Here is a 22,314-nt window from a genome sequence, read left to right as displayed (position 1 = left end):
CCACAATCACAACAGCTTTCAAACGCACGGCATAAAGAACCTGTAGGCTGCTCTATCCTCCCTTAAGGGGTTCCAAATCCCTACAAATCCAAGAGTTTGTGGGGTGTGTGCACCACAAAGGGATGTACAAACCCATCTGCATCTCTCTGCACCCAGTTAATGTGGGTTTTACAGAAAAAAGCCACTCTGTGAAAAACAGGCTCTGGTTTCCCTGGGTTTGGTACCAAAAAGGTTGTCTGGTCCTAAGTGCTTGGATATTTGTGCTTGAAGGCCCCTCTCTGTATCACTGCTGAGATTAAGCAGCATGACGAGTTCAAGAAGAGCAAAGTTGTCCTTAAGTTCATTTAAGAAGAAATATTTTCCCTGATGAACCTTGAACATTCACAGCCCTTGAAGTGAGACATTCCCAGAGCACTAAACCAAGTGCAGACCAGTGAGGAGGAATTTAAAAAGGAGACAGTTTACCAGCAAAGGTCACCAAGGAGAGCAAACGCCACCTGAGCCTGGATGCTAACAAAGCATTTGTTCTGGTGGAACAAATGAAGTCCCTTAATTACCATTTTGTAAATAAAATCTTCTTGAAAAATCAATATTTAGAGCCCGCCTCCTCTGAAGATGTTGGCCTTTGTTCCTTGCTATTATGGCAACATAAACCCTATAGTGTGATATACTTCTGGGCTGAAAATTACCTCCCCAAACCTCATTGGGTCAAAGGTAGAAAAGCAATAAACCTTTCAGAGTGATGATTCAGGGACTATTTCATGCTTCCTTGTAATTTTTGAAGCAATAACATAGAAGCATGATTTTTAAACATGGCCATGGTTAGCTTGGCCAGTAACCACCCCTTCCTCCTGCAGTGATACTTCTGCTTTTGGGATGGCTGGTGATGCCAGGTGGGAATTTTGCTAGAAATGCCCATTACACCTCTCAGGCATTTGGATTGTGATCAACCCAAATCACTCCAGGAGCAATACAGGCATCTCAGATCTCCAGACAGGGATAGACCCTGGACACAGGGATGGCTCCATCAAAGTCCAAAAAGCTCCATCAGCTTCTCCATTTGAGAGCTTGGTTCAGTGCAGCATCAGCCCACAGCTATCAGCTCCATCCCCAATGTGGCAAGGCAGCCCCACTGTCAGCTCCTTCAGTCATTTTTATTCACAGCTTTTAATGGAAAACCCCACAATTCCCCACGCCTGAGCCTTCATGCATTTTTCATTAACAATTATCCGCTATCCCAGAACTGCTTTTGATTTTTTGCTAATCATCGATTGGCTATTTTGTTCCCACACAGCTGGCATTTTCAAAACATAACAACCACCTCTGGAGAGGGCACAGCAGAAGGCTGATCTTTAATGCTAATGTGCCCAGAAACCGTCAACACATCAGGTGATGGGAATTCATATCTGAGGGACCACGAGGGAGGAGGTATTTATCGGACGCAGCCTGTGAGGCTGATTTTACTGTGCTATAAGGCTGGAAATCACTTAGCAAGTGACTCTCTGGTGTTGCATCAGCAGCCACATCCAATTTCCAGTCAACCCTGTCCTGAAGCTGCTGTCCCACCCCAGCAATGATGGGCTTCTGGAGTCCCCTCACCTTGTGGGTTTGCTGTGGTTGGGTTTGGAGCTACTGCACGTGTGGGTGAGGGAGATGCCCAAGGGCCCTTCCCAACTTTGGGAAGCAACAGTCCAAGGGATCCATCAGCTGTGGGTTTGTGCAGTCATGCTGCTACACACAGAAGTAGGTCTAAAGCTGCAGAAGCAAAGCAGCATCTCAAATCCACCATCTTCTGCAGGTCTGGATCTCACTTCTGGTTGTGTTAATTTACAAAAATGAAGTTGCTCCTAAAGACACATTTTGCAATCAATTAGCACATGATATGTTTTGGGATGATTCACTCATCCTTTTTTTTCCTAAGGATCCCTTCAGGGGCATTCAGACCTCTATGGCAATATTAAGCAGAGTTTTAATCCAAATGAATTTTCTAGGAAACCATGTAATCTAATTAAAAAGCTCATAGTGCAGTTTAGTAGCTTCATTACTAGTAGATTCGAGATCCATCTTTACACAGACATATATTTTCCAAGTGCAATAGACTGACAAATCCAAGGCATAACCACAAACTGATTCTGCCTGGAACTAAGTGAGTTACAGCACTTTGTCATGCCCGTGAGAGTGAAACAAAGGACAACTTGAAAAAGCTCAAACCCCCCCCCCCATCCATTGATGTGTCTCCTCCAATTCATGGAGCTCCCAGACCTGCTGCACCAGCGAGGGCATTTTCCAGACTGACAGCTTTGGAAACACCAGGCATGGCCACTTGCCTGAGGCTGGGGGTTGGAGTAGACCAAGACTAGTGCGAAAGAAAATAAAAGTTCAACACTGTCGAGTACAGCGGCCTTAGGGCTCAGCTTTACAATCGTGTTACTATGGCTTGAGAAGATGCCACGTGTCAGCTGAGCCCCAGGAACGGGCTGAGCTCCCTCAGCCTGTGCCAGATGCTGTAATCTGATCATTTAGATCGCTGTGGAAAAGACTGATGCTAAATTGCATTAAATGATTCCCATAAGAAATCGGTTCCAGTGACGTTCACCAAGTCGCAGCTCACACGCACATGTAGAGCAGCTCCAGGCACAGGGACCTGGCCAGAAGACAGAACCATGACCAAAGATCTGACTTCTACTTCCCTCCAACAGTGAAAAGGAATGATTTCACAAGCAAGGTATCTGGGTACGACGCAGAGCTGGATTCAGTGTCAGTTTGGAAATCTTTGGTCACTTCTGACTCTGCTTCCTCATCAATAAAAGGGGATGCACTAATTTCCCTTCTCCCATCTCCGCTCTGTACGTATCACAAGGGCAGACATGCCTCAGAAACCCATGTAATGAACTAGAAGATCACAAGCCTGCTGTGAGTGGCATCTGTATGTGCACACACAAAGCTCCCTGAAGCTCTAAAAACTCCCAGCTCAGAGAAAACCTCCACTGACAGAGATTTTATCATAACTCACACCTTATCCTTCTTCCATCCTTCACATAACAAAGCTTTAAAAACCCCTCAAACCTGAAAACAAAAAGCCGTATTATATAGAAACTTAGAAAAATAAACTCACTCTTCTCCCTGGAGGAACAAGTCATGGTGCCTGCACAGCACTTCCCAACTGTCTAAACTGACCTCCAGCGAGGTTGGGTAGCTGCTTTCATGAGACACATTTGTTAATATAGAGAGCAGCTATATGACACCACAGAGTACAAACCTCTACCAATAATTCAGGTTTACAACACAGGTGCTATTATTTTGTAGTATATTGTTCCATGCTATTTCCATAGAAACTACATCGTCGACTTGTAATTTTCCCACTAAGTGCATCCCACTGTATCATTTCCTCAGTACAAACATCCTCATCCCCTCACAGGAAAATGCAGTTATTTAGTACTCAGAGAAAACACTCTTCCCTGGTGAGATAAAAGGCTGAAGTTTAGTGAAAGTCAGGTTCCGTGCAAATATTATTTCTAATGTATTTGCATTTGCACACCCAGGTAGGTCAATGTTCAGGGGTTAAACACAGTTTCTTCAGTGCAGAGTGAGTGTGGTTCCTGTCAGCTCCAGAGACAACATTTAGTCCTTCCAGAAATACCCAGATGATGACCAGGACAAAAGAATAACTTTTACTAGGTTCGTGTATCAACAGTCAAAATCTAATGCTGATGTCCTGGCACAAAAAAACCACAGAGCACTGAAATATAAGCCTACAAGATGCAGGTAGCAGGAGCAATGTTTTACTGTATCAAAGCCCAAATTGAAGCCACAAATCTCCTTCTGAACTTTCCACCTTCAGATCATCTCTTTGCTATGCAGAAAGCAATCCAGCATCCCTTTGCACTGCAGTGCCAGCAGGACTTACCTGTTGTTATTCTTCAGCTTGATGTGGTCGCTGGTCTCCAGGATCTGCCCGTTCCTCAGCCAAGTGATCTGGGGAGGGGGTTCCCCTTGGGCCACACACGTGAAGATGGCAGTGGTCCCCACTGGCCTGGAAATGGACTGGGGATGCTGCACAAACTCTGCAGGGGCTGTGAGGAGGAAGGAGAAGGAGGGTGAGAAAAGTCATGATGATCCCTCTTTATCCTGCTACAAAGAGCAACCTTGCAAGTAAGCCTTGTCTGACTGGGAACATGGGATACTTGGCCAAGCCACAGCATAGGCAGCAGATAACTGGTTTGGATGGTGTGTCTGTGATCAGTGCTATTTGGTTGCCCATCCTGGCAGTCACAGCTTCATAGAAGGCATCTGAAGGCCAGCTCAGAACTGATGGAGAGCTGAGGTGAGTCCTGCAGGGTTCAGACAAAGAGCAGCAAGGTTTAAGCCCCCTTACCTCTCCCCAGTCTTCCACTGAAAGCAACCCCAATGATGAAATTGGGAAGATATGCTGTTTCATCAATGGCAGAGTGAGATCAACACCCTAGCTTTGCCCAAAGGACCCATATAGCATCAGCAAACTGCTCCAAATGGAAAGAAATGTATGGATGTGGTACAGCAACCTGTTAGGGAGTTCTCTCCCTAGTAAATATCAGATTTTCTGCAAATCTCCTGGCACCAAGAGATTGGGGAACCTTTTTTACCCCAGATCTGCAGCCTGGGACCGCTGGAGTCCTGCCAAGCCTGGCAAGAGACTCCACCATGCCTGTAGCTGCTGCTCACCTTGTCACCAAATGCTTTCACCTTTGACAATAACATTCTTAAACAGAAAGTGATTTCCCCCTTCCAGCAGCTCAAATTAGATTTAAAATCACTTATCAGAATAAACCAGCATATCAGCCTACAGAAAACAGGGCCTGACAGACACAGCCAAAGAGGTGAGATTATTCAAGCAGTTCTGCTTCAAAGGGCAAAGTGATAAATATACTCCATGTTGCTACTGAAACCCAAAATCAGGTGGAACCACCAGCAGCCACAATGAAGACAGATACGAGGCACAGGCCCATAATAAATTCACTGACTAACATCACATAACTGATGGTTGGTGTTAAATTTTTTGGACAAAAGCAAGATTATCCAGGGAGACCCACTCAGTGCCACTCACCGGCATTTTCCAAGCATGAGGCTGGGGGGCTCTGCCACCAGCAGAGATGTAGGGATGGGAGAAGGGAGCAAACTGGTCCAGCAAACGTGTTGAGGAGTGGCCAGGCTGCAGGCAGGATGCAAGAGCTGAGCCTTGTGGTTTGTGGCCAAAACAGCCCTCAGGGTTTGCTGTAGCAGTTCAGGCAGATAAAGCTCTTCCCCAGGTGCGTGCAGGCAAGAGAAGAGCGCTGCTGCTGCTGCTGCAACACGGCCCAACTGCAGTAAAAGGGGTTTGTGTGTGTGAGTGAAGTCATGCATGTTGGAAGTCCTGCAAGCAGGAAGACACAGAAATTCATCACAGAGCCCGTCCCCCTCAAAGGAACCCCCCCCCTTCATTTTTAATAATCATAGGGAAGTGGAGCATGGCACTTACGTTGGTGTCTGCCAACAGAGTTTATTGTCAGGCCACTGCAGCTGGCACTCTGGTCTACTAATGGACCTTATCTCAGCAATCAAATGGACACATATTTCCAGAACCTCCCACTAAACTTCCCAGGTGCCAATCAACCTCTTGTCCTTTTACTTCCCTCCTGTGTTTTAACTCCTCTAGACCTATAGTTTAAAATAAAATTCAGGACACAGGTTCAATAAAAGTTGAGAGCAAGGATAAACAGGGGGAAAATCCCTCTTCCCTGCAGTGAATGGTCCCTTTGTGGCGTGCAGCGAGAACATTAGAGACTTGATTTCCCTCATCCTCCCGCCCCCTGCTTTGTGCTGGCGTGGTTTTGTGGGAGCAATTATTTTGCAAGTGGCTGTGCACCTCCCTGTTTTCATCTGGGCTCACGAGCTGCACCCGCAGTCCTCGCAGGTGCAAACCCACGATGCCAAGGAAGGGCACAGCCACCTTCCAGCTCCTCGATGCAGATTCATTAAAGGTCCCACTTGGCTCTCTGCCTCCGCCTCCCCCTCGCTCCATCAAATCTCAAACCCACCGTTTGTTCCAGCAGAAACAAAGTTTAAATATGGAAAGAAGCATCCGGCATAACCCTCCTGGAAGCGCCGGCTCTCCTTATCCTCCCTTATTAGCCCGTGTCAAGAGGGAGTAATTGGAGCGGTGTCGCGTGTGACTCGGGGTAACGAACGTGCAGCTGCGGCCGCTGGCTCGGCGCCAGCGGTGCTGTTCAGTGCCATGGCCCCGCAGGTTCCTCGGGTCCCTGTTCCCCCTCCTCTTCGCTGCCCCACTCAACACCACCAAAGCAAAACCCCAGCTCCAGTTTAACTTGCTTAAACTCTCTGGGGAGCAGGCTCCTTGGAATGGCTCCCACCTCTGCTGTGCTGAGCTGTCCCTGCTCCATGGCATCCCTCGCTGCAAGACTTGGATGCCCTTCTGCTGTTCCTGCTGCTCCTGGCTTTTCCCAGGCATTGCTCTGTCCCTTTCAGGTCTCACCCTACTCCTTTTGGTGCAGAAGGAGCAGTAGAGTGGAGCTGTAGTGGCAAAACGGCCCAGGTCGTCGAAGCAGAAACCCATGGTCTGGAAATCCATGGAGTTAAAAAGAAGTGGTCTGAACGCCACGAGGGTCCTAACATGGACATTGCTCCAAGGAGATGCTCCTCTGGTACCCTGGACCTGGTGTCCATACCAGTGTCCTCAGGCAGAGTGCCCTCAGGCAGCTGCTGGTGCATGTCTTGGGGCAAATGGCTCCTTTCCTGGTCAGAAGAATGTCTGCTCTCCTCTTCCCGAGTCCTCTCCCTATCCTTCCAAACAATTTCAACAGGAACCAAGAATTTGCCATCTCTGTCCCTGGATTAGTGGAAAGGGAGCAGAAGCCAAGCTCTGCCTGCTGCCAGCCCTGCCTGGAGCCAAGCCCTGCCTGCTGCCAGGCCCCCAGCCCTCGTCATTCATAATTAATAGAGCATCTTGTCAGGGCTCATCCCACCCTGCATGGACATGCAGTGGCCTGAACCCCTCTTCCTCTTCCACACTAAATGCCAAAAGGCCATTGCAGGCAGCCAGAGGAAGATTCTCAGCCCTCCACCAAGATCTTAACAAAGGTACTAATGGAGATCACTGTTAAGAGCAGAGGATTCACATCTGGCAAGGAGGAGTGGGCAGGATCCAGCCCTGGCTTGTGAAGTATGAAGAAACCAGAGCATTGATTATTCAAGACTTAATGGGAGGGAGGGGATCATGCAGTTGTAATGAATATTTAAAGGCGTGACATTGGTATCCAAAAGCAATAACGCTTCAAACCATCACCAGAATCATTAACGAAGTGATTCAATAGCTTTTACTGTGCTCAGCAAACTGTGATAGCAATGGAGATGCACTGTCACAGCGGCTTGAAACGGGAGACCCAGATGGGCTCCCTCTCTCTGGGGACATCTCATGTCAGCAGGGACACCAGTGTATCCCCCAAGACACCAGGGAGCTTCACTCTCCTTGCCATGAGGTTGCTGCTTATTGCAGCACCTGATGGCTCAGAGAAGGTCCCAAGGATCAGGGAGCACTGACAGGTCACTGAGAAGAGCCTAAGGATTAGAGAGCATGGAGACAATGCTCCAGTGCCAAACGGATCCATACTGCACCTCAGTATGAAGGGTCAATAATTCTCAAGTAGCCTGTGGCAGGGGGGGAGGGAGGGAGGCTGAGGTAAGGAGAAGGAAGAATAACATGGAAACAACAAAACCTCATAAATTAGGCTAGTGGCACCTACAATAAGGGCATCAAGCAGAAGGCAGGTCAACAGGGAAGTCAGTCAAGCATAGCAACCAGTGACAGGAGATTTAAGACAACTGCTGCTCACTTGGCTTCTCTCTATTGACTACAGAGGATGCCCAGATGCTTATGTGAGTGATGTAAGTAGCAGTGATGGGACTGCAAGGGCCAAAAATGGAACCTGTGCTCATGTTCCCTGGAAAATAGGCAGAGACCACTCATGAAGGCTGTCATGGAGGCTGTCCTTCAGCCCTCATGACATTCTTGTCCCAGCAAGGTGCAGGCTGGAGCTCCACAGCAGTGGGATATGTTCCCACATCACCTACTGGTGTAGTCCTGGGAGAGTGCTCCAGAGGGCTCAGACACCCCATCTTACTCCAGCATCCTGATGGACAAGATTTGAGTACCCACCTGTCCCTAGATGGTGGCTCTTTTTGAGAAGGAAAATGTGGTCAGGAAGAGAACTGAGGGAACTGTCCATGGGGGACACTGACTCAAGCAGCACATACTGAAACTAGTTTGCAGCATGAACTTAGGGCTAAACTCAAAGGACAAACCAAGTACAGAGCCAAGCCTAAGCCACAGCAACTGCAATACATCTGCTTCTGAATTCCACCCCCCCCAGCCATGGCTCATGATGCCAGTGAGCAAGAACGATGGAAGAAACATCAGGAAGCGCAGCGGTGGCCGGATCTGCTGGACCAAGGAGCACTGCCCGGTCCTGCCAGCAGAAAGCAAGGCAAACAAGGCAGTCATTGTCAGCAGAGCCTTCAAACCCATGTCCTTAAGATGGGCCCTCATTTATGAGATGGGATCTCATTTTTCTGCATAGCTTTCAGGAGGAAATGAAGCGTGGAGTGGAGAACACTGGTGACCATCTGGCCATTCACAGCCCATCAGTTTGTTATGACACCAAACACATAATAAAGCACAAAAGATTGCACAGGAGGTAGAGGGAAAGCGCTTTGATATATTTTTTTCCCTTTCCACCGAAGCCTGCTCTTCCCTCGCCCCACATGCACACACACCCTCCGCTTCAGCCGGCGCCGCATTCGGCCCTTCCACAACTCCCCCCGTGAGACTTTCACTGGCAGCTCGGCACAAAGCAATATTCAAATGGCTGCGCCGGGATCTGAAGGGAAAATGGAAACTTTCTTGTGTGAGAACCTTACAAAAGAGATCAAAGGAGCCTAAATGGCCAGGGGAGGGCAGGGAGGGAGGGAGCGGGGGATTGACGCCTTCTCCTCTGGAGGGAGGAGGAATTCCCAGGAAGATAATAAGATGGCGTTAGATGATCTGAAGGAAAGCCTGCATTGGGAAAGGACATTACTGCAGGAGGAAGAGCAGAGCCCTGCGCTGGGACACCTCTGCTCATGCAGCTGCTGTGATGGGACAAGGACCACTGCTGGCAGCAGGAGGGAGGACACGGTCTCAGCCCCAGCTTCCCGCCAGCTTCTCCCCTTACAACAGGAAACATCGCCCTTTCTCCCCGCGTTTCCCACCTATAAAACGTGCCTCCTTCAAAAGGCGAGGGGCAAGTTAATTTGTGCCTCCGGGCACTTCAAGGGCCCCTGAATAAAGGCAGCAAGTACCTGGCCTGGCGTGCTTTGAGGACGCTGTATTGTCCTAGCCCTGTGCTAACTTCCTCTCCAACCAGGCTTTTGATAGCCCGCTCTTTGCTTTTCTTCTCTTTGCGGATGTAATTTGCATCGCTGACATCTTGACAAAGATAAAACCCACAGTCTCCCATGTCAGTCATTATCGCTGTTTTCTTCCCAGACAAACCTGAACAGCAATCATTTGTACCTCTCAGCTGGAAAATTCAGGCAAAATGAGATGCACAGGAAGGAAAAGCTGCTTCCAGAGGGAGGGTGAGCAAACCTGGGATGAGCTCAGTTGCCTGGCCAGGGTCTGCCATTACCCTGCCTGGGCAACAACAGTCCCCCAAAAAACATGAAGCATTTTAAGGATGGGCAACGCAGGTTGGGGTCCTGGACACTGCAGCTCATGTCTAAGGGCTACACCAAGGACACACTGGCCACACTCCTCCACACCACTGCCAACTTCTCTGCTGATGCTGAACGCAAGAGCATCCCTCCCCCACAGCAAGGCTGGGCTCCAACAGCCTGTGATCAACATTTTGGGGACAAATTCTCATCTTGGTTCCCTGGACAAAAATACATAGTAATTCTACCCTAGCTGAACTCCAGCACCAGGAAGTGATGTTCAACTCTCCAAAAAGCTACTGATGTGTAGCAATGAGAAGCTGTGTTACATTTCACCATCTTATTCAGTTGCTAACAGGAGCAGTCAACAGTATTCAATAGCTGTATTTTTAAAATTTCATAGATTTTCCAAGTACCTTCTTTTGGCTCTGCCTCCCTTCCTCCTGGACATCAGCTTGGCATTTGGGCTTAGGAAGCCTCTGCTACACGTCCATGTGCAGAGCTGTCCTGTAGCAGCTCCAAAGGGTTTTATCTACAGCAAACTTGCTCTTCATGCCTGGGTTGGTGTTTATTAATAAGAAGACTCATAGTCGTGCCAGCTGGGAGGCCCTCTGGTTGCTCTGCTCACCCAGAAATCCAGAGTTTTCACCTCCTCTCATGTCTGATCAGCACCTGGGGCTCAGGGGGCATGAGCAACCCTGTAAAGCACCCTTTCTACATTGCTCCTCCCTGGCTGGCTGGATCACCACCAGCTCCTGGGATCTGTCAGGTGAGCATCGGGGCTGGAGCAGGGCACTTTGCCCATCACCAGCATGAAAGGTTCAATTAGCAGCTCCAGCAGGAGGTGTGTAATTTTAGATTCAGGATATCATCAGTCAATAGTTAATGAGTGAACTGATGAGAGCACGAGATGCTTTAAGTGGACGAGCTTGAAGAGGAGGTGAGTGCCTGTAATCAGGGGCGGATTGCTGCCATTCAGAGCTCGCTGCCAGCTGGGTTTGCCTTCTCAAATACTTGCCTGGCTCCCCTCACCATGGAGACTGGTTGCACGGAGCATGTGGAGGGGATTTGTGTGGTTTCTTCAGTGCTGATCTCTACTCTGGGCTGAACTGTCCTTTAGCATTTCAGGACAGTTGCTGTGGATAGAGGAGAAACCTGCAATCCATGGGCATGGCCCCAAAGGGTGCTTCACTCAGGTCACAGCAACAGGCTCAGACACAGTATCTACTGCTGAAGAAAACAGTCCTGCAGACTTTTTGGAAATGGTTTTAGACTTAATGGTGCTGTTTCAGTTGGAGAGCAATACTCCATGAGTGGTATCTACTGCTGGATATCTCTGCAGGAGTGGTATCTGTCACTCAGAGGTGTCCAATATGAGAACAGTGACCATGTCCTTGTATCACTAAGGACCATGAGACAAATTTGGTTGGTTAATTCAGCCTGTGCTTCCTGCTGAGATGTAAAAGTATATTAACAACAAAAAACTGAAGTCTGCTAAGCCAAATAAATGCCTGTGATGGGGTGGGAAACCACTGCAACTCTTGCAGCTGAGGCCACAATAGAATGATACCTGGTTGCTACTCACCTGTGTGGGACACAGACACACCCACCCACTTGGGAAACCACGTGTCTGGTACCATCAGAGGAGTGCAGTCACCAGCTGTCCAACCCACCCCATGACAGTGCCCAGGGGCCGTGAGGAGGGTTTGCTCACCTTGTACCACGAGGCTGCCCTGGGCCGTCCTGCGCACGCGGGTGCCGGGTTTGTTGGCGGCGCACACGTAGATTCCAGAGTGCTGCACGGTGAGGTCTGAGATCATGAGGTTTCCTGTCCCCAGCACCTGGATCCCCTCCACACCAATTGGGCGACCATCTGAAAGGAGGGGAGAAGGACAACAGTCACATGCTGGACCTTTGTGTGAGGTTCCCCAGGACAGAGCCCTCAGTGAGATCCAGTCCAGGCACTTACGGAGTGGTGCCATGTTCTGTTACTGGGATTTATCAAGTAAGGTCAGTGGGATTCAGTTGATGCTCTTTGCAGGACACAGTTCAATAAGGAGGCTAAACCAAGGTAAATCATCTCAGCTTCTGCAAGCCATTGCCTGGGTTCTTATATTAGACTGACAAGGATCCAACCAGCTCAACAGCCTGTTTCCAATGGAAAGGCTCCAAGAAGAAGTCCAGTGAGCCTGCAGCAGTGCTTCCCTGATGCACTCTCCTAGTCATCAGCAATTTATGACCTGGGGACTTCCTGACCAGAAGTGACACTTTTTTGCCTGCTAACCCTTGACAGATTTTTTGTGGCCTTGAAAAATACATGAAGACTGGATTTTCAACTCTTTACCCCTTGAGCATACAGCAGCTCAGGGCCAAGGAGCCAGACTCTGAGCTGGTGGTTACATCTCCTCAGATGCTTTGGCTTGGAAGGGAAATTGGAAAGGGCTGCCTCCATCCTGAATGATGGATCTGAGGCATGTGACATAGTTCAGTATCATGGAATTCACTTTTTTTTCCAATAAAGCTTGTTTTCTCTGGAAAATTCCCAGCCAGCTCTAATTACAACGTGTTTCATTAGTATCAGGCTATTGCTTTTTATTGTTTCATTGATTTGTGTTTTAAGGCACTGTCTGACAAAGGCAGCTCTAAATCAGGCCTAGCACGTGTCAGGGTGTCTGAGCAGAGGGCAAGGGGAGGAATTTTACTGGAGGAGCAGCTTAAGGGAGCACACTTTCATCAGATGGGAAATGGGAATTCAGTTCTTAACTCAAGTTTGCTCATGGAGAACCTACAGAAATGGGAGAAGCAAGAACCAGCCCGGGTGATGTCCCCACCTGACCATCCCAAGAGCCACACTTGTGTGCTCTGTTACAGCAGAAAAATCTGTGTCTTGTGCTTCAAAGTTGTGGTTAGTAGAAGGAAAAATTCATCTGAAAAATTCCTCCTGGAAGCTCTGTTGGAATGTGCCATAATCTTGCCCTGAGCTTCATGCTCCAACACAGACAGCATGCAGGGCTAGTTAAAAGTTATCCTGCAACCACGTTTTAGATGTAATATCATGCTTTGCATAATAAAGAGTATTATGAGGATTTGGGCCATTCATAACCAACAGGTTCTGGAATAGACTGGGAAAAGATGAAGGCAAAGCAGTGCTCAAGGAGAAGGACAAACCAACCATCAACCAAGAAATGCCACTTTGTAACCTGCTGCCCAGCCAGTGCTTGGGTCCTCATGGAAAGGCAGGTGATGGGACAGAGAGTCATGTCCCTGCAGCATCAGTGAGGGCAGCACAGGTCACCACCTCGCAAGCCTCGGCCAATGGGTGCTCCTCTCTCCACAGGCCCTGCCAGGACCCTGCTCCAGTGTGGGCTTCCCAGGGGGTCATAGACTCCTTTGGGCATCCACCTGCTCCAGTCTGGGGTCCTCCATGGGCTGCAGGTGGATCTCTGCTCCCCTGTGGAACTCCATGGGCTGCAGGGGCACAGCTGCCTCACCATGGGCTGCACAGGAATCTGCTCCAGAGCCAGGAGCACCTCCTGCCCCTCCTTCCTCACTGACCTTGGGGTCTGCAGGGCTGTTCCTCTCATATATTCTCACTCCTCTCTCCAGCTGCAAATGCACAGTTTTTGGGTTTTTTCCCCTTCTTAAATCTGTTCTCCCAGAGGCACTACCCCTGTCACTGGTAGCTTGGCCAGTGGCAGATCCATCTGGGAGCCAGTCGACATTAGCTCCATTGGATACGGGGGAAGCTTCCAGCACCTTCTCATAGAAGCCACCCCTCTAACCTTCACACTACCAAAACCTTGCCATGCAAACCCAATACAACCACAAAAGCAAGGGAGCTCATTTTGGATTAACAGCAATATCACATTAGGAAACACCAGCAAAGCATGGACAGAGAGCTACAAAGCACTTCCCAAATCCATCTCATGCCACGCTCTTTACATATTGCTTTTCAGGAAATTTCAAAACTTAAAGGCTTCCTTGCTTCATTAGGAAGGCAATGCCAGACCCCTTCATTATTTGCATTGCAAAGAAAAAAGCCCAGGTCTTTTAGAGAGAGAAAAACAATGCCATTAAATGATTACATGATCACATAGCTGGCCAAGCCACTGCTGCAGTAAATGGCTCAGTCATTAATAGGAGAGTAAAACATGACCTGTCCCACATTTAATGAGCAGTAACAAGGAACCATTCCTTCCAACCAGCACTTGAACTGAAGTGTAGAGAGGTCTGAATTAAATTCAAATTGAACTTGATTTCATCTTTTAAATTAGACCTTTTGGAAGTCTGTATTTACAATAGGCATAAAAATCAAATCTCTCTCTTGAGGGAGGGATGACACCAGTGAAAGATGCAAAGTGGTCGTACCTGGATCCTTCATCACATCATTGCCTTGACAAATACCACAGAAATGTGACTTGAATGTCAGTAGTTTTACTGTATTATTTATAACGTGCTCCATAAATTAAGCATGCAAAGACCCAGCCTGCAGCAGGTACTCCCCACAGTCCAAATACCAGCATTAGTATGTCCTCAGTTCTCTCTCTAGCTCCAGCTATTAACTAGAGGTGTGGTGGTCTGAAGAAACATCTCCTGTAAACCAAGAATCTTTCATTTCCCTGGAGGACAAAGCTCTCCAAGCTCAGAAACCTCAGGGATCTGCCATTTGGGTCAGAGAGTGTGACCACCTCTAACAGCCAGCAAAGATCACTGCCAGATCATCCCAGACACCTCTCACTCAACTCCTCCCTTCCAAAGAGCACTGAAAAGGCTTCTGCAGAAATACTTCTACTTTCCCAGCCTACTCCATCCTTCTCACTCTACTGTGCCTCACTCAGCCTGAGCTGTCCTGCAGTCAGTTAGAAAGTCTTCAGCTAATATCTAGTCCAACTTAGCAACAGTGACAACACATATAAATAATACAGAGTGTTTACCCAAGAAATTCCTTGCATCCTGAAAGCTCAGCACTTTGCAGAACTGCTGTGCTGAGGGACTTAATCTCACACCTGCTTTGCAAAGGTTGTTATTTATTTTAACCCTGTTTTCTTTCCACAGAGACCTGAAGAGTGGCTTGGATCAACCAACCCCAACCCTGTGAATCCCAGCATCACTTGCCATCACCAAGTCATGTCTCCATGGAGGAGAGCTGAAAGACTGCAAAAGCTAACACTCGCTCAGTTCCCAAAGCTCTCGGGACCCATGAAGGCTTGAAACCACTGCTCATTTAACGTGACCTTCTACTTCTTTTTATGAAGTCAAAAGCAGAAAATTTGAGGGCTGAAAAAAAGCCAGTCTGTGTGGAAATGTCACACAGATTCTCTCTGTCGATGCTCAGTTGATGAGGACAGAAGGGGGAGGTTCAGCTGTTGGGAAGAGCAGACAGACCCCAATAAAGGAGACCATTCTCCAAATGGGAGATGCTTGCAAAAGATGTTCCAACTACAGCCTAGCAGAGACTTCACAGAATCATAAAATGGTTTGGGTTGGAAGGGACCTTAAAGACCATCCAGTTCCAACCTCTCTGCCATGGGCAGGGACACCTTCCACTATCCCAGGTTGCTCCGAGCCCTGTCCAACCTGGCTTTGGACACTTCCAGGGATCCAGGGGCAGCCACAGCTTCTCTGGGCAACCTGTGCCAGGCCCTCCCCGCCCTCAGAGGGAAGAATTTCTTCCTGATATCCAAAATAAATCTACTCTCTTTCAGCTTAAAGCCATTCTCCCTTGTCCTATCACCACACACCCTTGCAAAATCTCCCTCTCCAGGCCTTCCTTTAGGTACTTCCATGTTCCCTGGTGGGATGGAGTCTGGATGAAAGACGCCTGCGGTTTGGGAGCCGCATTATTTATTTTTCCAAGGTGTATGTGATGCTTTCTGGAGCCCATTCTCCGCCTGCTAGCCGGGTGATTGGCACACCGGCACCAATTACAGAGCCCCCTTAAAACGTGCCAGGCGATATGAATATGCAACAACGCCAACGCCTTTCTTTGATAAGTAGCAAGTAGAAAGAAAGTAACAACTTTCTAATGTTGATCATTTAGGTCTTTTGTGAATTCTTTGTATTGTGTCATAGTAGCCTTCCACTTTTTAGACACATGGGTCTCCTGCTCAGGCGGACACTGGGCACTGTGGATTAGCATATTTAGAGTACATTGCAACAGTTGACTATTCAGTGTGTGAAGTGGTGAAATTTACTCTATTATTTCTAAACACTTACGGGAACGGTGCTCCTGTCAACCAGTCAGCCATCTATTGCAAGCTTCTGTGTCCAATAAGTTACCAATTAATTGGCTCCTACAATTGTTGTATAGTTTACTTCTTGAATGGCTCCCTCTTTAGTAATTTCCTTCCCATTGTGCGGCCCTTTCTGACAACTTCTGTATAACGCTATCAGATAATCACTGTCCTTTCTTTCTCGCCTCACTTTTCTATATCTCTCTAAATAGTTTATTATTCTGCCTTGGTACCTTTTATGGAGGCCAGCTCAGTGGCCTGTCAGTTAAAGGGTAAGGATACATTAAAATCGTCGTTCATTCAAAAGGCTTTGCAGTAAGTGCCCAGGATATTCATTTGTGCACACATACAGGTCCAAGCCTGAAGTGCTTAGCTCTGAAAGGAAAAGCCCTATCTTCCCTGAACAAACCCTTAATGATTTTACATCTTTCTCAGAGCCTGCTCTCTAACGAATGTTGACATTTCATGCACGGCAAGACACAGGAATTCTGTTTGTGGTCAGGGGGCTACAACATATTCCCAAGGAAATTAAATTCAAAATTGATTGTGTGACACTCAAAAACTGGCCCAGAATTTGAATGATTCCCTTCAAGCAAAATATAGCTGCCTTTCCCACTGAAAACCAGCCAGGTTTTTTAGCAAAGCCAAAGCAAAAAGTGCAAATGGTGTTTATGGCTTGCTTTCCCCTGTACCAGAAAGCTGTGAAAGCAAAATTGTTCTTTTGCTCCTTTTTGACAGAAATGCCACAATGTCAAAACTGTGAGCAAAGGAGATCAGAGAGAGACTCCAAAACAGCAGCGTGCCCTGTGCAAAGCCCAGCACAATGGCAATGCCACAGCTCTTCTTTACTTTGACCAGGTAAGAAAGGTGTTCACATAGAATTGACTTTTTTGGTTTAAATTAAGTCAGGTCTATTGCTAAATCAGCTGCATCTCTCTAAGACTTCGTGGCCATGGATTTTTTTAATCCTGGGAACGGATTAAAAGTGGGTTTTTTCCTAAGCTGAGTAAATTCCTGTCTTGGCAGGGGGCTTGGACTAGGTGATCTCCAGAGATCTCTTCCAACCCTAACGATTCTGTGCAATTAACTGGTTATCTAGAGCTAAACCGGCTCTGTAGGAGGAACTTCAGGAAGACCTCCCCATGGGAGGAAGCCAGAGATGACAGATACTCTTAGGATCTCCCTGTCCAGAATAAACCCCTCTCCGTCCTCCTGATCACACAGACACAGAGACATGAAAGCGCTTCCGAAATGGCTACAAAGAGATGACAAACCCACCGAGTCATCAGAGAGCCTGTTCATGTGCCACATCACTGTCGAGATCTGTGTCATATTAACAAGACCTCGTGATGCTTTGGACAGGAACCATTCCTGCTGAAGGGGAGGGAAAATAACAGGATCTGTTTCCCATTCAGTAGCTCTCATTCTGCCCCAGTGCTGCGTGGAGTGGGTATTTATTTTTGGTGGAAGGCAAGGCTGAGCTCAGACCATCCAGACAAACATCGCACGGTGCTATTACATCTTCATTATTGCACTGCTCTATGGAGACAAGTGTTTTGAAGAAGGTAATAAGCACTTATAATTAAGGCAATTATAAAGTAGTTTATTATAGTTGAGCGCTAACGTAGAGCTGCCTTGTGTCCAAGAGAACCAAACCAGTGATACAGCGTGTCTGGGGAATCTTTAAAACAGCATCAATCTGATACTTATGGCTCCAGAGGCAAAAAAAGCAGCTAGTGGCAGAGACAGGCTGATTTTACATGCCATCAGAGGATGCAAGCAGGAGGGCAAACACAGAAAAATCATGCAATTGATTCTGGATACATGTCCTCATTCCCTGTCAGGCAAGTCTGGAGTGGGAAGTCACCCTGCCCATGAGCTGGACCCTGGCCCTTGGAGAGCCACAGAGGTGAAGTCCCACATCCAGCACAGCAGCACAAGACAGAATTACCCTGTTCGTGCTTCACAGCCACCTTGGGGAACAAGGGGAGATGAGCATCCCAAAAACAACATCACTTGTGGACCACAAGGGCTTGGGAAACACTAAGTGAACCCAACCCAATACCGCGCGCACAGGCAGAGTTACAAGCTCTGGAAGATAAAGCAAAATCCATCAGTTCTTTGCTCAGCACAGGTTTCTGTAGGGCAATGGAAGTGCTGCTCTGAGCAAAATAGGTTCCAAGCTATTATCACAAAGTTAGAACCTAAAACAACCCTTGGAGAAACACAGCCCTTTGCTCTTCATCGTTTGCATGATGCCATCTGACGCTATCTCTGGTTTCCACACTGATTTAAAAACATATCACGGACCCCAGCAGCAAGCATTTGTTTTTTTCAGAGCTTCAGACACACTACTTTAAACACTCTCTTTCCCTCAAAATGGTTTTAAAACTCCCTGAACAGGTAGCAAGTTTCTTTCAAGTCTCTTTTTACGTGAAATATGTGTTTGTGTATGATTTTGCTTCTCTAGGCCAACAGTGGTGATGTTTTTGATGCAGCAGCAGAAGATGCTGTCACTTGAGAAAAGATAAAATTATCACCTTTCAAGAAACATTTACAGGTTTAACCAACCCACTTCTGTAACAGCTGAAAACAGGATCTTGGCAGAGAGAAAAACCAGTGTAGACATGAGGATAAAAAGCACTTCAAGCCTACAATTAGCTTTAGCGGGAAGGGAGAGGGTGAATCGCTTGTTGTATAAAATAGTCAGTGGCATCTACCTATTTCCCACATGATGGCTCTGGGGAGGAGGAGCAGGAGGAAATCCCAGCGACCCCAGGGCTTACCGAGGCGGCTCCAGGAGACGATGGGCCGGGGGTTGCCCGTGGCGATGCACTCCAGCACAGCGGTCTGGTGCACTGTCAGCGTGAGGTTCTCCGGCCCCACGAGAATCATGGGGTCCTTGTAAACAGTGGAGTGGGAGCCTGCAAGGACAGAATCATTGTTAAAAGGCATCTGATTATCTCTTGTTTAAAGGAAACATAGAGGACTTCACGCATCCTTTAAGTACATCTCTTCTAAGCACACATCCTCTTCCATCAGGAAGTGCAGTGAAAGGACAAGGAGTAATGGGATCAAATTGAAAGAGGGGAAATTTAGGTTAGATATACATTAGAAATTCTTTGCTGTGAAGGTGGTGAGGCACTGGCACAAGCTGCCCAGAGAAGCTGTGGCTGCCCCACCCCTGGATGCGTCCAAGGCCAGATTGGATGGGGGTTGGAGCAACCTGGGATAGTGGAAGGTGTCCCTGCCCATGACAGGGGGCTGGAACAAGATTATCTTTAAGGTCCTTTCCAACCCAAACCACTCTAGAACTGTAAATGATGTGGCTGGTGTAATCCTCAATAAATTTGAGATGCACCTGAAACAAAAGGAGCACGATGTTTGCATGACAGTCTGAACATGTTTTAAGTGTGCATTGATATTCCTGGGGAAACCCCTGAGCCAACTGACCAGCCACAAACAGCCCTGTTAACACAGGGATATCAGCAGAGTAAAGAAGGTACTGCACTGTGAACTGCAGAGAGCAGATGTGCAGGAAAACCATGGTATATAGGGAGGACACAAGATACAGGACAGCAGGAATGCAAATAAATGAAAGAATTGCTTTATCTTTCAGCATCTCAAGCCATAAAGTAATCCATGCAGTCCACAATGCCTAAATCTGTCTCTGTGAGCAGCCTCTCTTGCTGCTGGCTGTCATTTGCTCCAAAAGCCCTGTCCTGGGACACAGAGTGATGGAGGTGCCAGTCCCTGACTCCTGCTGAGGATCTTTTTGAGAGGTGATGCTCCTCTGATGATTGCAGCCCATGGGGCTGTTATTTCCCTGCCATTTTCCTGCAGGGAGAGGATGCATCCCATTCCTCTAACTGTGACACATTCACTGCTCACAACACAATGACTAATCATTTATTTGCACTACAGTAGCACCAAGTGGCAGCAACCAAGAATGAAACCCATCACACAAGATGATGCCCAGATTTATAATAAAATAAAATCCAGGCACAGGACTTTTCACTAGACAGGACAAGAGAATGGGACAAAACCACCATCCTGTGTCAGGAATACCACAGCTGAACCCAAATCTTCTGAGTCCTTAAAAAGTGCCTTATCCCTGGGCCAAATGTCCCTGCAGCCTTTACTCCCATTTGTTGGGAGCACAAGAGCAGGAAAACCAATGGATATTCTCAGTTCTCCATCAGCAAACAGGAACACTGAAAACCTGTGCATTAGTCTTTCTCCCCATCTCCGATGAGAGCTGGGTTACACTCCAGAAATGCTGAGGTCAAGCAGTGTTTAAGGAATTCCATCAATCTGACAGCTGCTGCTGGCAAGAAAGCTCTGTACACCTGTGGAGAGAAATACTTGTGCTGGTCGTGTGCCCCCGAGCAGGAGAGGGGAACAGGGAGGGCTGGGGAGCACAGCCCCTGACTGGGCTCTGCCGTAGGGATCATCCCACACTGACTCCTCTCCGTGGACTTTCCAATGTCCAAAAAGCTTGTTAAAGAGAAGTGATCCACCAAAAAATATCTGCAGGGGCTTTTCTCCAAGAAAAACATTCTTTTCTTCCTGCACTTCCGAGTGTTATCATTTCTCAGCAGCTCAGGGTGTAGCAGGGGGATTTCACAGTGGTCCAAGGGCAAACATGGATCAGAGCACCTCGTCTGTTAATTGTTCCTACAGGAGCTAAACAGGGAGCGATAAAGTGACTCCGAGCTCGTGTGTAAATGGGCAAAATCCAAGAAAAATCACCGTGTCAGTGTGACTTAAGAGCTGACTTTCTCACTAAATGCATTTCACTGCAAGCCATAAAATGCAGATTTTTTGATGAGAACCAGAATGCACAATAAATTCATATGACCGGCTGGTTAACCCCGAGAGATCCGAAAAACAATACCTTCCCCTCAGTACCTCAGAGTGCCTTTAAAACCCATGTAGATTTATTGTTCTAAATCACAATACTAAATGTTCACGCTTAGAATAATACGGTATTATCAGCGTATTATATAGCGATTTCAATATTTCAAAACACAGAGAAATGAAATGAATTGTCCAAGGTCACCCAAGAATATCAGCAAACGGGAGCTGAGATCAAAGAAGAATTTATAAAACACACTATTCTGACAATAAAGTGTTTTAATAATCTCACTCTGATTTATACTCTGAGTCCTAAGCAGACATTCAGGTTTTGGGGTGTGGGCTCAGCTCCCTGAGTCTGGGCAAACCCTGCCCAGCTCTGGAAGTGGCACTGCTGCTCACCTTCTCCTGCAAAGGCCATGGAATGATTCTGTAGCTTTGCTGCTGAGCCCAATGCCTATGACAGTGCCAGTTCCAGGGGCAGATGGGACAGTGATCCAGCAGGGATGCTGCAGTCAGACATCAGCACCATGCACAGGGGCCGACCATGCCCCACCATCAAGGAGGAGGTTTCCTTCTACAACCAGAACAGCCCTTTGATGCAGGGTTGGGGAGGAAGGAGTGACAAAATGAGGGACTCGTGGCAGAGGAGCGCTGCTGGAGCACAACAGGGGTCAGGGCAGCCCAGGGGGGATTTATTCTGAAAGGGAAAAAGGCTCTAATGATGCCCGTGGTCCCCAGGGACTCCACCAGCAGCAATCGAGGTGAGGACTGGGAGGTCCCCGGCACCGCCAGCAGTGACAGGCACTCCAGCAGGGACGGAAGCGTCGCCTGCCAGATCTTGATCAAAAGGACAGCAGCAGAGAGGGATGCAGCTCACACTGGGAAGGTGTCAGCACAGAGAGGCAGGCAGCCCCTCGGGAGCAGCTCTGCTAAGCAGGCACTTGAAAATAATCAATCAGCAGGACTGGAAGACATCCCCACATCGCTTGCTGCCAGCAGCCCTGCAACCAGGGAGAAGAGGGAAAGCACTTCGAGCAGGCTCCTTCATCCCCCACAGGCAGCCACCCTCCTCTTCCTCTCCAACCAGGGTGTGGCAGTGCCCTGCAGGGCACACAGCCTTCCAGAGCCCATCTTCATCCTCTCCCTCCTCTCTCCCCAGTCAGGGCTTGGTTGGAAACCCCAGGCAGGCAGACTTAGTGTTTCTCTCTGGGCAAAGCAATGGTTGAAGTTGCTGCCCTGTTAGGAAAAGAGAGAGTCCTCCTGCCGTGATGAAGAGTAGAGAGAACCATTCCCTTCACCCCGTGACACAAGTGGGAGGTGACACAAAGATTTGCAAGAGTACTGGTTTATCCCACCATGCCAAACTCCACATGCACAGCACCCCTTACATTAGCTCAGTATTTACTGACACAACACCCACACCAGTGAAACAACGTCTCTGTGCCACCTCTGTGGTTCACCACAGTCTCTGCTGCTGTGCCAAAGCCTGGGGTTCACA

At 48.0% G+C, this 22,314-nt stretch overlaps 1 protein-coding gene across 1 annotated transcript in view; it reads right to left on the bottom strand.

The window, feature by feature from the left end:
- IGDCC3 (immunoglobulin superfamily DCC subclass member 3) overlaps positions 1 to 22,314 on the bottom strand; it is a 97,348-nt gene that overhangs the window by 13,605 nt on the left and 61,429 nt on the right. Inside the window, 3 exon segments of the mRNA XM_018069837.3 lie at positions 3,908 to 4,073; positions 11,438 to 11,596; positions 18,743 to 18,880. Of these exon segments, the coding sequence (XP_017925326.3) occupies positions 3,908 to 4,073; positions 11,438 to 11,596; positions 18,743 to 18,880 (463 nt within the window).

Source organism: Manacus vitellinus, unplaced genomic scaffold (assembly GCF_001715985.3).
Source record: "Manacus vitellinus isolate BGI_N305 unplaced genomic scaffold, ASM171598v3 scaffold_16_pilon, whole genome shotgun sequence".
NCBI classification, from domain to species: Eukaryota; Metazoa; Chordata; class Aves; order Passeriformes; family Pipridae; genus Manacus; species Manacus vitellinus.
The sequence above is the reverse complement of the archived record's forward strand: the minus strand, read 5'-3'. Positions and strand labels throughout refer to the sequence as shown.